The sequence below is a fragment of the Polyodon spathula genome, chromosome 25 (genome assembly GCF_017654505.1).
Source record: "Polyodon spathula isolate WHYD16114869_AA chromosome 25, ASM1765450v1, whole genome shotgun sequence".
Classification (NCBI taxonomy): Eukaryota; Metazoa; Chordata; class Actinopteri; order Acipenseriformes; family Polyodontidae; genus Polyodon; species Polyodon spathula.
Genome location: NC_054558.1, coordinates 4,768,031 through 4,785,410, shown reverse-complemented (window position 1 = coordinate 4,785,410; position 17,380 = coordinate 4,768,031). Strand labels below are relative to the sequence as shown.

General features: G+C 45.3%; 1 protein-coding gene across 1 annotated transcript in view; it reads left to right on the top strand.

Moving 5' to 3' along the window:
• Nucleotides 1–3,048: 3,048 nt before the first annotated feature.
• LOC121299435 (sodium-dependent neutral amino acid transporter SLC6A17-like) overlaps nucleotides 3,049–17,380 on the top strand; it is a 14,949-nt gene continuing 617 nt past the window's right edge. Inside the window, exons 1-12 of the mRNA XM_041227120.1 lie at nucleotides 3,049–3,370; nucleotides 7,992–8,443; nucleotides 10,728–10,885; nucleotides 12,619–12,745; nucleotides 13,472–13,653; nucleotides 13,907–14,017; nucleotides 14,342–14,583; nucleotides 15,010–15,202; nucleotides 15,775–15,967; nucleotides 16,082–16,241; nucleotides 16,692–16,854; nucleotides 17,008–17,380. The exon at nucleotides 17,008–17,380 is cut by the window's right edge and continues 617 nt beyond it. Of these exons, the coding sequence (XP_041083054.1) occupies nucleotides 8,149–8,443; nucleotides 10,728–10,885; nucleotides 12,619–12,745; nucleotides 13,472–13,653; nucleotides 13,907–14,017; nucleotides 14,342–14,583; nucleotides 15,010–15,202; nucleotides 15,775–15,967; nucleotides 16,082–16,241; nucleotides 16,692–16,854; nucleotides 17,008–17,380 (2,197 nt within the window). The 5' untranslated portion in view covers nucleotides 3,049–3,370; nucleotides 7,992–8,148. The remainder of the gene's footprint in view (nucleotides 3,371–7,991; nucleotides 8,444–10,727; nucleotides 10,886–12,618; nucleotides 12,746–13,471; nucleotides 13,654–13,906; nucleotides 14,018–14,341; nucleotides 14,584–15,009; nucleotides 15,203–15,774; nucleotides 15,968–16,081; nucleotides 16,242–16,691; nucleotides 16,855–17,007) is intronic.

The window sequence follows — 17,380 nt, the reverse complement described above, 5'->3', positions numbered from 1 at the left end:
AGCAGCAGAAATCAACTTCCCTCCAGATTTCCCGAGGTTAACTAGAATCCTCAAGCCTGCACCTGAGAGCACTTTTTTGATTTGCTGACTCCTGATTTAATTTAAAGCTATAAATATTTTTTAAACGTGAGCTGCACGCAAAGGCTTCATTGAAAATGTAATGTTATAATCTAGGATCATTTTGAAGGACTGGAATGCCATCACTCAAAATCCATTAAGATGTTTCTGGTTGTAAAACACAGAGGACAACAAAGAACTGAGCCGAGGACTATCATGTGATCCTCTGTTGCCACGGCAACTTATCCCAGCAGTCGACACCAACAAGGCGAGTCACATGAGACTGTACCACATACTCGTGTTATGGATAATGCGGACATTATCCTATCCTTCTGTATAGAAACACGTGGGCTGTATTCATAAAGCATTAGTTTACTAGTAAGTGTTTAAGGTAGCTGTAACGATAAAGGATCACATGGTTTAATTTCTGTACATAATGTGTTAAAATATTATGCCAAAATGATTCCAGATTAGGATTAAATAATGTGATGTTTTATAGTTGCATATTTCTGTGTGTATGGTACACCGTATCCCAGTGAAGCAGCACGTAGCTTCTTATCTTGATAAGCCAGTGTTATGTATATAAAACAACGCCCACACGCACCCTGTAGTGGTTTTTTCAAGTCTGAGCCTTTAGCAAGTGTTTGGGAACCAGACTGGACATCCTTGAAAACTGGCTTTTACTGTTATTTCTTCAATCATTTCTGCGTGGGTTTTTTTTCCAGTGCTTTTCGTGTTGCTCTGTCTGTCCTGTTGTGTGTTGGTTAAATTAGATCGAGCTATTAAAATAAAAAAAGTATAAAAACTAAATTGCACATGAAAAGCGAATTGTTTTTGGCGTGGTATTTGCACTGAAGCGGGCCTCTGGAAGCCCAGGTAGACTATCTGGTTAGTGCAGAGCATTGGCGCTGTCCACGCTCCCTGGTGCTGAAACCGGAGTTACTGTCAGTTAAACGCTCATACACCGCGTTGATACACCGGGAAATGACTGGGTTATTGACTCGTTAAACTATACCTGAGAGGGGACGTTTAACAACACTGTAAACAAATACCGTATTTCTACAGTGCATTTACATTAATAAACCTGTATTTGTAGATTCATTCAAGCGTATATTTCCGTATTATTAAAGGTACATCATTTTAAACACATATTTAACATCGAATAACTTTTACGGTAATTAAAATTATGGTATTTTTTTTACGTTAGCGAAAAATGCCTGTTTTAAAAAAATATATATATTCTTCTGTTACTAGTGTCTTCTAGTTAGATATAGCACAAACCCCAACCTAAACCTTTTCTGACACAATCGTGTACTTGCATATATCGAGCAAAAAGATTGACACATCTATGTATAATACGATGTATAATAACACTGCGATTTCTTATGAAATAGCTCCTATATAAATGCACAATCATTGGAGTCGCAATGTAAAGTGTTAGCAGCCAGTTTCGATAGAAGTCAGTTCTACGCTGACTTCAGCTCATGATAATGATCAGAGGGAGGGACGTGGGGAGCATCTGTTGGCGCAATGGGGCTCCGGCGAGGTGCCAGCATACCGGGGTCTCTGCGCCACTTCCGACAGACCTGGCTGTACACAGCAATGACGTTGTTTGCTTGACATTGTTAGAATTACAAGAACCCCAGAAATCGCGTGTATATTATATTAATTCAGTCACAACAATCCACGAATCCCCGGGCGAAGCCAAAAGAAAAAAAAGAATATTTTGTTGTAAAATTTTATTTTTTACGTGTTATAATAAATATAGAGACTTGTGCTTTGGACTGATTTACTGGGTTGAGCAATGACTGTTGAGAAGTGACTGGCCTTGGAGAAAACTCGGTTCTGTGTATACCTCTCACTTATAAGAATAGAACAGCAATAACAGCACAGTAGCCTAGAAATACATTCGAGTTATAATGGACTCAAGAGGAACACGACGGGACCCCCAGCTATTGAACTGGGATCCGTATGCATGCGTGGTCGTTGTTTTAACGTGTAACTGTGTTCTTCTTGACTGCCTCTAAAGGATCTGCGTGGTTTATCACTGCCGTTTGCATTCAGTATTATGGATTGAAATCCTATTGTATCGCAGTTAAAACTCACACGCACCTGTAGAATCGCGGCTCCTGGTAAAACCGGGAATGGATGAAACTGCTCTGGGAGCTACACTCCCATCTCTTCAGCGTCCTAACCAATACCGCCTAGCAGAATCGTGTTTATGATTTCCCACACTCTCCCATGGCTGGTTAGCTGAATGCATGTCCGGTGTCTGAGCTGGTAACCGAATCTATTGATATGGCGTAATGAGTAAGAACTAAGAGAATAATTCGTGCTAACCCGCTGCTCAAGACACTTAGTCTTTTAACAGAGCCAGCCAGTCTGCAAGTCTACTGTCACAATCCAGCATGGAAACAATATGACTTGTTTCTATCCTTGTATTAAGAGAGCAGAGTTACTAAACCACGATTTAAAAAATGATCTGCGAATGAAGCTCGTTGGCAATGATTGTCAATGAGAGTTGTTGTGAATATATTACACATTGAATATTGGAGATACAGGGCTGTAGGTCTCCCTTTCTGGAAGCACAGACAAACAAAGCGATCAGATTAAAGATTACAACTCTGTCTTCGCTCAGTCACCCCCCCCCCCCCCCAACCTCAATGCTAGTCTATTTGCACTGAAATAAAGGACCTTTGAAATATTATTGAAAAAACAGGTGCTATCCATTGACGTTTATCTTCAACTGTGAGTCAGCCTTGCGTCAGCCTCTGTGCCGGGTCGAGTAGAACAATCAGTGTTCTCTTAGAGAACTATCTTTGTTCTACCATTGAAAAAAATAATAATGACGTACTGTTCTTAAAACACACATATATATATATATATATATATATATATATATATATATATATATATATATATATATATATATATATATATAATGTATAAAACACCTTGATTGTATTTCGATTCATTTTGATCCTAATAATAATAATAAAAAAAATGACGGAAACGTGTTTTCCATGTTAAGTGTTTGAAAAGAGTTGTGCTATTATTAGCTTTTAATAATATGAAGCGCGGCCGGGCAGCAATCTTTTGCGTCAGAGAGTGCTAGCGCCGCACACTGCATGTCAATTCCAGTAGAGGGTACATGTGCTACTTGCATCTTGTGCTCAGTCCTGGAAGCCAGGTTTATGGATGCGCTGCGAGTGGGTTTACTACGTTATTACGGCTTCTTCTGCAGCTCATCTAATTGATTCGCAGAATTATTTCTACAAGGAAGCCGGGCTGTCTTTGTAAGCATCGTGTTAAGGTAAGACAGACGAGAGATCGTCTTTATCTACGTCGCTATTGTTTTAGAATCACGGTTGTGTAATTGTGTGCCACTGCTCGGCTTTGGAGAGAACCGTAGTATAAACAGAGATCATGCTTTAGCTAGGAAAGATCAGGTTGCAATAAATAAACGCTCTCGGTCTGATTTTAAAGTCCAGTACCGTTGCTAGGAAACAGAGTTCAACCTCACCTTGAGCACATAAGATGCGTCTGATTTCCAAAAGGACGTACAGAGTATTGCCTAGTGCGTTAGAGAACCTTCCTCTTGGATGCACTGCAGCAGCGTGGTTTATCCAATTGTCAACTGATTACAACGATTGGTTTTATTTTACGAGAGATTAGGTGCAGCTGGAATGGCGCGATGCCTGTGGGGACGGATAAATTAAGCCATCGGCGTGATCGTTCTATTAACTGTTGATAGGTTGATGTGGCGATCAGATTGCATTTGAATTAACGGTGCAGCAAGATTATTATTATTATTATTATTATTATTATTATTATTATTATTATTATTATTATTATTATTATAACAGAATCGCGTCCCCTTTGACCTTGAAGCCTGTGTGGGATTCAAGGCTGAAGCACTACGATTCACTTACGGTTTTCATTGTTAAGATTGCAGTGTAGGTGGGGATTATTGGTGTTTAAAACTGTTTTGATTGGTTGATAATGAACCGTGCCTCTGCCCTGTGCACTCCTACTCCAACGATCGCTGTGCTGTGTTGTGCTATAGTTTAAAAGAAGGCTGGTGTACCGTTGCTGGCAATGCGATCACCACGTTTCATTCACATGCATTCATGGCGATTTGCTTTGCATTGCAGCTTGTATTTTTACTGCAGTCTTGTGGATTCGTTAACAAGGCGAGTCCCTGGCACGTTTAACACTGAATCCCAGTCAACACCTCTATTGCCTAAAGAAACAGTCGCTTCCTCGCCGGCGCGTTTAATTTGGTTAACGGCTTAGCAAACGGCTATTGCATTACAATTGCAAGTCAATTAAGAGACACCAGTGCTCTGTAACGGAATTAATTTACCTACAGATAGGCCCTGATATCACACGCTTGCTAAATCGCTCCTGCACTGAAGACGCCGAGCTACGAATTTGAGCATTCAAGAAGATTCTCCTGCTAAAATTAGATTTCCCACATCAGTATGTTATGCTATAGCTGGGCTTTCAAGACGTGAAGAGATAACCGATCGTTTTTTAAAGGTCGTTTTCTTTTTGTCTAAATTTAGCACCTCTATTACCGGGCCTAACCCAGTGTGTCCCTTCCAGCCCCTTGTCCCACCCGTGGTCCTAATTCATTAATTGAGTAGACCATTAGAGCATTGATCCAGCCTGGTCTTCATTCTGTAATTAACCTAGGGGTCCGATTGAGTAATTAAAGCGCTGCTTGGACTGGGTTTGGTTTTGAAGCCCCCGACTTCCACACGGCCCACAAATGACACGCGATGAACACCTTGAACATGCGCGAGCCATTCACACGTCATTCACAGCACGTTTTCAACACGTGACAAAACCTCATTATTTAGGTACTGTCCGTAGAACAAGAGCCCCATTCCTTGATTTACATTGGAAACAAGTGAAAGGTGCGCCCCCTTAAGCCTGATAACAATAACACATTCCTTGCCGTTTAATGCTATCTCACGTTAAAACGACTATATAAAACTCATGTATTTGTCATGTTTAATTTGATATTGTTTGTCAGATAACACCTTTGCAGTGTGGATACAGCTGTTGGTTCACTGCATGCATATAGACAACAATGCATTATGAAATTACAAGATGCTGTACACCTTTTTAAATTAGATTTCTTACAAACACGGGCTGTTTAACAGAGAACAGCCTATATTTAGGCTTGTTAATACAGAGACACTTCTCACCAGAACAGATGGTGAGGATGATGTTGCGAGTTCTGCACACTGAACCCTGAATTAAATCAAAGCTGTACTTTATAATGGCTATGGCATCACCACCATTTTATTTGAATCCAGGCCTGGCTGAAGAACCATATTCCCATTCCTGGTACAAGAGTTCAAGAGCACCTGATTCGTTTGTTAGCATGTCTTACTAGTGTTGGGCTGAAGGTCAGAAAATATATAAACTGGACAGACCTAGGAAGACATTACCACATTGCTTACTAGGGCTGAGTATTGCTCTTATTCAGGGGTGTCCAATCCCAGTCCCAGAGGGACAGACTTCCACTCCAGGTTTTACAGGTACAATGAACAACTTCAGGGTCTGGATGGAGGTTTAATTGGTTCAATTAAATATAGAACCCGGTTGGAGCGAAGACCTGGAATGGAAGGATCAATATTGGCCACCCCTGCTCTAATTCAAATGAAAGGGTTTTGAATGTGCAAAGGGTTCAGGCTACCCCTTTTCCCTCATTCACAGCAATAGCAGTGACCTTCTTTGAGTCCTTTTTTTCATCTGGTTGTTATGCAAAAGGAAAACGGCTGGTTGAAAGCCGAGGCAATGCTTTGATGTCATGTTTGTAAGTCAGTGTCTTTTCTTATCCCAGTATCTTTTTTTAACAATACAAAGCACATTTCCCACCTTATTAGGAGAAACGTCCTAGAGCAGTTAACAGTTTAGATAGCTGGAATACTGCTAATGAAATCCAGCACAAGTGTTTTATGAGTTTTCAAGGAATGGCAGACATCCCAGAGGACAAATACTGAGCAGAATAAACCTATTTTCAATGTAACTCATACATAAATAAATGGAGTCCTCCCTTGTAAAATGATATGGATATGCATACTCTGTGAGGGCCGTGTCTCCTGCTTTGTATACCGCTGTGTGTTTTGACGCATGGCTTTCCTCAGGCTGTGTTTATCTCTCTCAGTCGATACATGGAAAGGAATCACGAGTCTGGGAATGGTGACAACTGGACAGGAGGAATAAGATTTTTTTTTTCTTTGCCTTTGCAAGTAGATTAAGCTTTTTTTTCCTCAGGTGTGAGCTGTGTATTATTGTCATTTACATATATTATTATTAATTCTATGGGCTACGAGAAGTTGCCCAGACAAGATTTCCAAACACACATATGCATTATGATGTATAGCATTGCGCTGTACAATTATACATGCGCTCACTAAGGGGGGTAATAGCATGCGCAGAATGCCATTTAAACCCCCAGAAACTATGCAACGCTTCCAAGGACTTTCATGCAGGATATTTGGGTGGAATTAGATGTAAACAGCGGCAACTATTGAGAGACAGAAGTCACCCTCACATCCCAGCAGTGGATTAGCTGGGAACACACTGGTGTAGAAAGAGAGGGCATCGCTGTGCAGATTAAGCACGGAGCTGAGGGTTTTCAAATGCTGTGTTGCCTAGCAACCTGACAGATAATGCCACCAATGCGTCTCCTAAAAGATATTCTCCTTTTTTTTTTGGATCAGGGTCTAGTGTGTATAATATTAAGGTAGAACAAGAAGGATACCTTAAGACAAGTAAGATGGTGTGTATTTCTTAAGACAATCACTAGAGCCTCTGTTATGTTAATAAGTTTGGAGGATCTGACCCATCGTTCTGTGCATCTCTTGGTTTTTATGTATTGCAAGTTCTAGTGCAGGGATGGAACTAAGACTCCCATTTCATCACTGGCTGATCCATTTCAGCTTTTCCTGTGTTTAATAAGACACACCTGAGCTTGTTACCTATTCACAATGGCTAATGAAGCTACTAGTTAAACCTGGAGGCTGCTGTGCAGTGGGGGGTGATGAGGGTGGGGGGTGTAAAGCAGGTTGCTCTCAGGGCAGGAGTGTGTCGAGGGGGTCCTGGAGTGACAGTGAGAAAGGAAGAGAGATCTCACACTCTCCCTCCTGTCCTTTATCTGCCCTTCTCTTCTCTGCTCTGCGCAACCACTGACATCCTACACTGTAATGAATATTCACACGGAGCATCAGCTCCTCACAGGCACCATCTGGGACTAGCTTTGATGAAATAAGCTGGTGATTAGTTTCAGTGAATCATCACACTCTGGGTGCTTCTTATAAAGAGTTGGCAGCTCAGTAAACGCCCTGAACCTATACTTAGAGGAGGCATCATCGAAGTTCACAAAGAATTACAGCCATCTTCATGATCATGAGTGAAAGAGCCATTCATGTAGTACTGTAGCAGATGCATAGAAACTAGAGACACTCAATGTAAAGTGTTTCCCATTGCTGTTACATTGCTGCCTTTGCTAGCTGTTGAGAAGTCTTTATCAGGTGCTATGTCTAGAACTCCCCCTGTTTCCTCTCTCTCCTCCTGGGAGCTTGCTTTCCCTGTCATACACAAATACAGAAATCTCAATTAAGAGATTCCCCAGTTGAAAAGTATAATTAGATATGTTGGTACTGGCCAGATCCTGCAGCCTGCAAGCCCTGGCTCACTCCAAGAGCAAAAACAAATGATCAATTCAAATGTAAAAGCAGGAAAGAGTTTAGTTGTGATCTTTTGGTTCTCATGATTGTCCTCCAAATATTGTTTGTTTGTAGCACTAGTAGTACTGCCACTGCTCCTACTAATACTGTAAAGTCTGCTGCACAGTAAACACCTAGAGATTAATGAGCACAATATCATCAAAGTTCATTTTTATCTTCCTCCTGCAGAGACACAACAGCGAAGACGAAAGCCAACAATAAGAACAAAAATAACCCCAGAAAACTCCCTGGAGCTGCCTGTCCTGTTTCAAACCAGCCAGCAAACCGCCACATCATCCCCGCATCGCTTGTTGCTGTAGGTTTAGGATCTGGTCGACTGTCCCAAATGCCTAAGAACAGCAAAGTGACGCAGCGCGAGCACAGCAATGAGCACGTCACTGAGTCCGTGGCTGACCTCCTGGCCCTTGAGGAGCCCCTGGATTACAAGAGCAGCGTGCTGAACGTGGGGGGCATGCCGCCATCTCCGCGCAAGAACAAGGCCGTGGAGGAGCCCCAGGACCCGGGGGAGGAGCGGCCAGCCTGGAACAGCAAGCTCCAGTACATCCTGGCCCAGGTGGGCTTCTCTGTGGGGCTCGGCAACGTGTGGCGATTCCCCTACCTGTGTCAGAAGAACGGAGGAGGTGAGGGAGCAGCTGTCTCCACTGGGGGTCATTTATGTTGTGATTCTGAGATCATTTATCTGGTGATCTCAAGCGCTCATTAAGAACGTGGAAGCACATGTCTTATAAGTGTCAGGGATGTGCTTCTCTTGTTTTGAAATCAACACATTAATGAATGGATTTATCCAATACCTGCTGGTAAATATTTCTTAAAGACAATTCTGTCCCAGTCCCAGTCTTAATAAATCTGTTATGTCGAGCTCACAAGATAAATCTCAGGATCTCCAGATCACAATGTAACCCCTTTAAATTAGATCTTGTGACCCTGAATGAGTCATAATACACTTCCCTACAATACATCTAGAACACTGACTTGCTGGAGCAAGTCAGTATCAGAGCCTGCTATATTTTATAATGCAATACTGCATCCCCAGAGCCAGATAATGTCAGTCTGCTGTCAGTTATCTTGGACACTGTCCCTGCAGTAATGTTAGATTTTAAAAGTATTGTGGTGGTTGAAGAAAACAGCCCCTGTGTTTCTCGTTGTATACAGCAGCCTTCTGCTGCTAGCGAGGAGACTGTTATCTCTTTCAGCAATCTGTGCACGACTGCCAGCTCTGACCTACGAGTAAGTAATGGCCAGTGCTGGGATTTCGATGCACTCCGCTCAACTGCTAATTTGCCCCCTTGTCACACAATTAGGAGCAGATTAATGGAAAGTCTAGTTCAAGCGGTTTGTCTGCCCTGAGCATCTCCACTCATCCGTGGGACACAGGCCACGTCCACGCTGGGGAATAGGGAAATAAAATACACACAAGCGCCCCCAAAGCAGCCAACTCTTAATGGCTCCCTCTGATTGATTGTAATGGAATCTGGGAATGATTGTTAACAGATTGGAAGACAAGTTGGCTGGAGAGCCTGTTCTTTCTTTCTTTCTTTCTTTCTTTCTTTCTTTCTTTCTTTCTTTCTTTCTTTCTTTCTTTCTTTCTTTCTTTCTTTCTTTCTTTCTTTCTTTCTACACACGTCTTCCTCTTGTAATCTGTATTTTTTTTTATAGATACCCTTTGAAATACAAGTACAGAGACTGCATGGAATTGCTCTGTATTTATGATTTAACAAAGGCACTGTTCAGATTATATCATGCTGCTGTGTGAATTGCACAGTTTCTCCGTAGCTCAAAGTGTATCTGGAAATCCTTTACTGCATGCATAGCAGATATCTGCTGTAATGATTGCCTTCAATATAAGAGACAGACACTGAGCTCGCTGCACATGTATCCGAAAGACCCATCAATCGCAGCCACTTCCCAAAACAGCTTGGCCGTGGGGGAAATGTTGACAGGGGGTTTAATTAAAAACTGAAATGGATTACAGAGCTAAACCCTGCCGATCTACAGCATTCCTCACCACCTCCACCGGCAGTGCACAGAGTGAGAGTCAGTGGCAGCTAAGCTACAACGGAAGGAACCATTGATAGAATGGTGCCAATTCTACGCTGGTGATGTGCGTGCCAGCTCAGCACACCGCGCTGCTGCGTCAGGAGCACGCTGCTCTATGCTGTGGGTGGCTACGGGTTTGATATCTTTGATATCTTTTGTATACAGGAGTGTAGCTCATCGCTGCCCCGAGTCAGTGCTTTACTGTGCCTGGCTGTGCTGTGATTCATATATTAAATTGGATGGCATGTTTAAAGAAAAAAAAAGAATTGAATGTTTTTTTAATAGATTCCCAACAGCTTATGGCTCAATCTCTTCAGCCCGTGAAGAGCATTATTCAAGGACTGGAAGTGACGCCTGTGGCTGCAGGCAAAGCCTTGATTCCAGAAGTCACGCGGCCCTCAAGACAGACTCCTTCCTCGCTGCTGTTTATCGATGCATTCTGCCAATGCTTTTAAAATGAACCGTTGGGAATGTGTTTTTAATGAAGGAGTATGAGAATAGCTCATAGGGGGTGGAGGACTGAGAATAGAAAAGTGCTTTGCAGTTGATTTGATCAATCTATGCCCTGCACGGATAAGGGCTTTATTACATAGCATTTACAGTACTAGGGAATCACTCCTCAGTGTACAGAGGCTTATCCAGGCAGGTAACAGGCTTCTCATATCAACCCAATTCTCTGTACATTTTTTTTTTTGTCATGTGATGAGTTGGCCCTTCTTCTCCCCGCCTCCTGTTCTTGAGGGACGGGGTGTTAATGACGATGAATTTGGTAGCTTGTGAAGGTCTCCTGCCTGCACAGTAAGAGAGAGAGTGAGGAGTAATCTGGAACCCGCTTCACCTCCCTGTGGATCTCCCCACTCGTTGCAGGCGCCTATCTGATCCCGTATTTCATCCTGCTCATCATCATCGGGATCCCGCTCTTCTTCCTGGAGCTGGCGGTGGGGCAGAGGATCCGGCGGGGCAGCATCGGGGTGTGGAACTACGTGTGCCCACGGCTTGGGGGCATCGGCTTCTCCAGCTGCATGGTGAGAGGGTGGCTGGATTCTTCTTCTCCATCTCCTTTTGCTGCTTTACCTCCTCTTTCCATCTCCTTCTTCTGCTTTACCTCCTCTTCTCCTTCTTACCCTCATTCTTCTTCTTCTTCTTCTCCTTCTTCCCCTCATTCTTCTTCTTCTCCTTCTTCCCCTCATTCTTCTTCTCCTTCTTCCCCTCATTCTTCTTCTCCTTCTTCTTCTTCTTCGCCATATTCGTCTCCTCTTCCTCGCTGCTGTTTATTGATGCATTCTCCCAATGCTTTTAAAATAAGCAGTTGGGAATGTGTTTATAATTAAGGAATATGAAAGGAAGTGCTTCAGCGATGTGTCAGAGCCAGTGTCAGCAGTCAAGCTACTGTTTCTAACTCTCTCTCTCTCTCCCTCTCTCTCTCTCCCTCTCTCTCTCTCTCTCTCCTCTCTCTCTCTCTCTCTCTCTCTCTCTGCAATCCACTTCTAAAAATGGAAGTGCCACTTCCTGCACTGCTCTCTCTGGCTTTTCCACAGCTTAATGAAAATCGTGTTAACACAGGTCCAAATTGAAACCATTTATATAGATCCATCTGTCTGTAAATGCAATGGTGCTCAGTGTACTTAAATGCATATAGAACAGTAACCTCTTGTAAACCTGCCCTATCAAAGACCGTTACATCTTCACTGGTCCCCTTCTATTTCTGGTCTCTTCCTGGTACACGTCTACTTCCTGGGTCAGATCCACAGGAAGTGATGTGGTACCAGGAAGAAGGAAGTATACAGCTATGGTCAAAAGTTTTGCATCACCTAGAATTTTAGATTGAGACATAATATATATATGTGAACATAATCTATAAGAAACATCTTAGACTGCTGTAGGGATGTGGCAGTCTGGCTATAAGAGACCCATATAGGTGGGTCACACTGCCCTGTCGGAATTGTTTTTGTGTTCTCTGTGTACTGGCTGAGGAAGCAGTGTTATTTTATATATATACCCATGGTGCTCTTCAGTCTGGTGGGCAGTAAATAGATGCCACACAGGGGAGCTGAGCAGCTATAAATACATTTTAAAAAGCCCAGCTTAGAAATCCTGAAAAGGACATATTTAAATTATTAACCAGAACCTTCACTGGTGCACAGCATCGAATACGGAATATTCAGGCCAACTGGAACATCTTCATGCATTTAAATGCCTTTGCTTTATATCCAGCCAGTAGAGCACAACATTCAAATATTATTATTTGCTTATTTAGCAGATGCCTTTATCCAAGGCGACTTACAGAGACCAGGGTGTGTGAACTATGCATCAGCTGCAGAGTCACTTACAACAGCATCTGACCCGAAGGAGAACAAGGAGGTTCAGTGACTTGCTCAGGGTCACACAGTCAGTGGCTGAGCTGGGATTTGAACCGGGGACCTTCTGGTTACAAGTCAGTTTCTGTAACCACGAGACCACACGTGGGGTAGCCCAGTTAAAATGATTGAGTCAGGCTGGGAGCTCTATAATCTGTGTGAGTAATCAGCCTGCCTCCCTCAACACTGTCTTGGAGTCAAACTGTAGGGACATTAAGAAAGCAGGCTGAAATGTGACCGTGTGTGGGAGTGTGTGTGTGTGTGTGTGTGTGTGTGGGGGGGAGTGTGTGTGGGAGTGTGTGTGTGTGTGTGTGTGTGTGGGCAGCTTGTCAGCCCTGTCCTGGATCTGGTGCAGCTGCACTTCAGTCTAATCCCTCGTCTCCTCCTTGCTCCCCCTGCAGGTGTGCTTCTTTGTGGGTTTGTATTACAACGTGATCATTGGCTGGAGCATCTTCTATTTCTTCAAGTCGTTCCAGTACCCCCTGCCCTGGAGCGAGTGCCCCCTGGTTAAGAATGGATCAGTGAGCAGTAAGTGTGAGAAAGCGAGCGGTGCCCTGTATAGGCAATGAGAAAAGGTTTACTGCTTGCTCTGAATGACAGCTGTTCTCTTGTGCGAGAAGCTGCTTCTCCCTGCAGCACCTGAAAAACCCAATCCATCACCGGCCCAGTACTCCCTGGAGTAAGCCACACCGCAGGGACTCTATCTTGCAGCCGCGGCATGCAGGATGCATTCGCCCGAGAGCTGCTGTGTGTTGACAGTCATTCCCCCGAGGCGTGTGATCGTGTCGGCTCTCGGAACTGAAGCCAGGTTGTTCTGGTCAGCACATGGATGGGTGAACTTCGGGGGAAAGCAAGTGTCACCATGTATGAAAGGGTGCTGGTGGCTTATCAGGGCGGCTCAGCGTAGTGCTGCTACAGAAAGGCATTGTCCCTTATTTACCTTGGTCTTTTTGCAAAAATAGATTCGCTATTACCATGTAAACATGCGGCACACACATAATCAGAATTATAAGTAATCCATCAGATTGTTTCTGTTAGTTTTGAAGGGCGCTAACACAACCTAACAAACTACTGTCAACTTACTGAGCTCATTGACGCAGTTAACGTTAAGAAAAACAATACAATAGCAAAACCGGGATGATTGAATCATTTTGCTTCTGACGAACTCCTTTCTCCGGGACGTCTGGTAACCCTAGCTGTTGCTCCAAATCCCCCCCCCCCTCAAGTGTCCATTTTCCCCACTGTCGTCTGCAGTTGTGGAGCCGGAGTGCGACAAGAGTTCGGCCACCACCTACTTCTGGTACCGCGAGGCGCTGGACATCTCCAACTCCATCTCGGAGAGCGGCGGCCTCAACTGGAGGATGACGCTGTGCCTGCTGGCAGCCTGGTTGGTCGTGGGCATGGCTATGATCAAGGGGATCCAGTCCTCGGGGAAGGTGAGCTGGGGGAGCTGCCTGGGATCACTTCGCTTCCAATGCTTGATGTTGATGCTTGATGCTTGAAAAATGTTTTCCCCCAAAGAAAATAGTTTCACCTAGCATTCTGTCATTCCACACAGTATGATTTTAACATCAATAAATGGGAAATGCATGCAGGAGGCCTGCATAGCGAATGCAAGTGTTAGAGTTTGTGCAGTTACTGGATTGGCTTTAGTCAGGGTTATCTAATCCTTCTGTCTCCCCTCTGCAGGTTATGTATTTCAGCTCTCTGTTCCCTTATGTGGTGCTCCTCTGCTTCCTGGTTCGAGGGCTGTTGCTGAGGGGGGCGGTGGACGGCATTGCCCACATGTTCACACCCAGGGTGAGTACACGGATAATCCTTTTCCCGCACGACAAGCTCTCCGATTGAGAGTCACGACGGCACAGACAATGCGTTACCGCCCTCTAGTGGTTACTTCCATGTCTAATTTCCAAAGCTTTGTGTGACAGCTTGAGCTAGATGTGGGGTTAAATGCATGCTGCTGCAGAGTCACTTTCAATAGGACCTCGGTTTTACGTCCCATCCGAAGGACAACGAGTTGAGTTAACCGTGGTCGGGCAGTGCTCACAAGTGTTGCAGAGTCGGGTGAAATCAATTGAGATGAATGCCGCTGTGTGACCGCGGCCGGGCTGGGTCTCGTTTCAGCTGGAGAAGATGCTGGAGCCGCAGGTGTGGAGGGAGGCAGCCACGCAGGTGTTCTTCGCCCTGGGGCTGGGCTTCGGGGGCGTGATCGCCTTCTCCAGCTACAACAAGCAGGACAACAACTGCCACTTCGATGCAGCCCTCGTCTCCATCATAAACTTCGTCACCTCCGTGCTGGCCACGCTCGTGGTCTTCGCCGTGCTCGGCTTCAAGGCTAACCTCATGAACGAGAAGTGTGTCGTGGAGTGAGTACCGCCGTCCGGGCACCAGGGGGAGCCCTCTCCTCATGCTGGAGATCACACAAGGGCAGAACTGGTCAAGGGAGTTAATCAGAGAGAAAAATAATGTCATACATAAGGATTTAAGGAATGTGCAATTAACAGTTTGCTGAAGTTAGTTATGCATAAGAAAAAGGCATATATATATATATATATATATATATATATATATATATATATATATATATATATATAATATAGATTTCCATGTCATGATATTTAACTGACTCTGTAACCATAAATCAGGCTGTAGCTTTACACTGTAACCAGTCCTGGGGTTTTCTCTCTGTTTTATCCAACTCGTTCACACAATAAACACAGATGAAAATGATCTGGAAGAACAGAGTTAAAACCACTTGGTATATAACTCCAGTCTTCCCTGGCTCTCTGCAGGAATGCTGAGAAGATCATGGGCTACCTGAACTCCAATGTTCTGAGCCATGACCTCATCCCCCCGCACGTGAACTTCTCTCACCTGACGGCGCAGGATTACACCGAGATGTATGGCGTGATCAGGACGGTGCGTGAGGGCAGCTTTTCTGAGCTGGGGCTGGAGCCCTGCCAACTGGAGGACGAGCTCAACAAGGTCTGCTGGTCTGGCTTCAATAACACCATGGGTGAAGCTGCAATGCAATGGGTCTTATTTCTGTTCTGTAATTATCTAAATAGTGGTGGATCTTAATAATCTCTCTCCCTGTGTCTCTCCCTGTTGCTCTCTCTCTCTCTCGCTCTCTCTCTCTCTGTGTCTCTCTCTCTCTCTGTGTGTGGTCTAGTCTCAACCCTGGTGTGCTCTCTCTCTCTCTCTCTGTTTTTGTCCCTCTATCTCCACGACTCTCTCAGAGTGAGAGACACAACAAAGAGAGAGAGGAGTTGCTCTATGTCTCACTCTCCGAGCGAGAGAGCCACGCAGAGAGGAGGGACAACGGAGAGAGCGGAGACCTACGAGAGAGAGAGAGCTACTCCCTGGCAGAGAGAGAGCTCTCTCTCTCTCTCTCTCTGTGTGTCTCTCTCTCTCTCTCTCTCTTTGTCTCTCTCTGTGTCTTCTCTCTCTCTCTCTCTCGCTCCCTCTCTCTCTCTCTGTGTCTCTCTCCCCGTTGTGCTCTCTCTCTCTCTCTCTCTCTCTCTCTCTCTCTTTCTCTCTCTCTCTCTCTCACACAGGCTGTCCAGGGGACAGGGCTGGCGTTCATTGCCTTCACAGAAGCCATGACACACTTCCCTGGCTCCCCCTTCTGGTCGGTGATGTTCTTCCTGATGCTCATTAACCTGGGGCTGGGCAGCATGATCGGCACCATGGAGGGCATCATCACACCCATCGTGGACACCTTCAAAGTGCGCAAGGAAATCTTCACGGGTATGACACAGCAGAACACCATCCCAGCTGTAGAGCCTTCGCCTTGTTGTTTGGAACCTGCGTTGACCTTGTTGATCAGTAACTCCCCTCTCTGTCTCCCTGCTCCTCCCACAGTGTGCTGCTGCACCATGGCCTTCCTCATCGGCCTGCTCTTTGTCCAGCGCTCAGGGAACTACTTTGTCACCATGTTCGACGACTACTCTGCAACGCTGCCCCTCACCATCGTCGTCATCCTGGAGAACATCTCCGTCGCCTGGTTCTATGGGACAGAGAAGTACGAGGGTTACAACCGAGCACAGGGCAAACACAGTACCCCTCGACACACACCCCCCGGGCTATTCACAAAGCCTTCAATTCACTAACTCCAGGGGAACACTAGCTGACAGGCCAGTCTTTAACAAGCTCCTAGCTTAGCAAACACTAGAATAGTAAATACTACACGTTATTTCACACTGTTTGTGGATAACGCGATATGTTTAATATACTGCAGCTTAATGTTTTGTCCTACGGATCATTGTCTTATCCTAACCTAGAAGAAATATCTCAAGCAGGCTATAAGGTGGTTGATAAATTCGACTGCCCAGTGTAATTGATAGTCAGCCCAGTGCAATCCTGCCGTGTTGAAAGTGAAGGCATATAAATGTGACTGCAGTAGAGGCTGGCCCTGCAGTCGAGTGAGAGCGTGCTGTTTGCATCAAGCTCTTGTCTTGATCTTGATGTGCAGGTTCATGCAGGACTTAACGGAAATGCTGGGGTTTCGGCCGTCCTGCTTCTATTTCTACATGTGGAAGTACGTCTCTCCCCTGTGCCTGGTGGTGCTCATGTTCACCAGCATCATTCAGATGGGCCTCAGCCCTCCTGGGTACAGCGCCTGGAACGAGGAGACGGTGAGCCAGTTTCAAAGCATGCGTTAATATGGCAGCCAGTCAGAGCAACAGGGCGGAGCTAGGGTCTGAACCACCATGCAGAAGTCCTGGGCTCGTCTGCCCTTGTAGTTTTAGAGCTTTTAACCTCCTTCCCTCCCGTCTCTCCCCCCGCAGGCTAGCGAGCGGTTCCTGAGCTACCCCTCCTGGGCGCTGGGGATGTGCTTCACCCTGATCACCCTGGCCATGCTACCAGTGCCTGTGGTCTTCATCGCCCGCCAGTTCCACCTCCTCTCCGACGGCTCCAACACCCTCTCCGTTTCCTACAAGAAGGGACGCATGATGATGAAGGACATATCCAACCTGGAGGACAACGACGAGACCCGCTTCATCCTCAGCAAGGTGCCCAGCGAAGCCCCTTCCCCTATGCCGAACCACCGCTCCTACCTGGGGCCCGAGGGCCCCTCGTCCATGGAGACGACCAACACCAGCCCCAACAGCCGCTACGGGACAGGCTACCTGATGCCTACCACGCCAGAGTCCGAGCTAT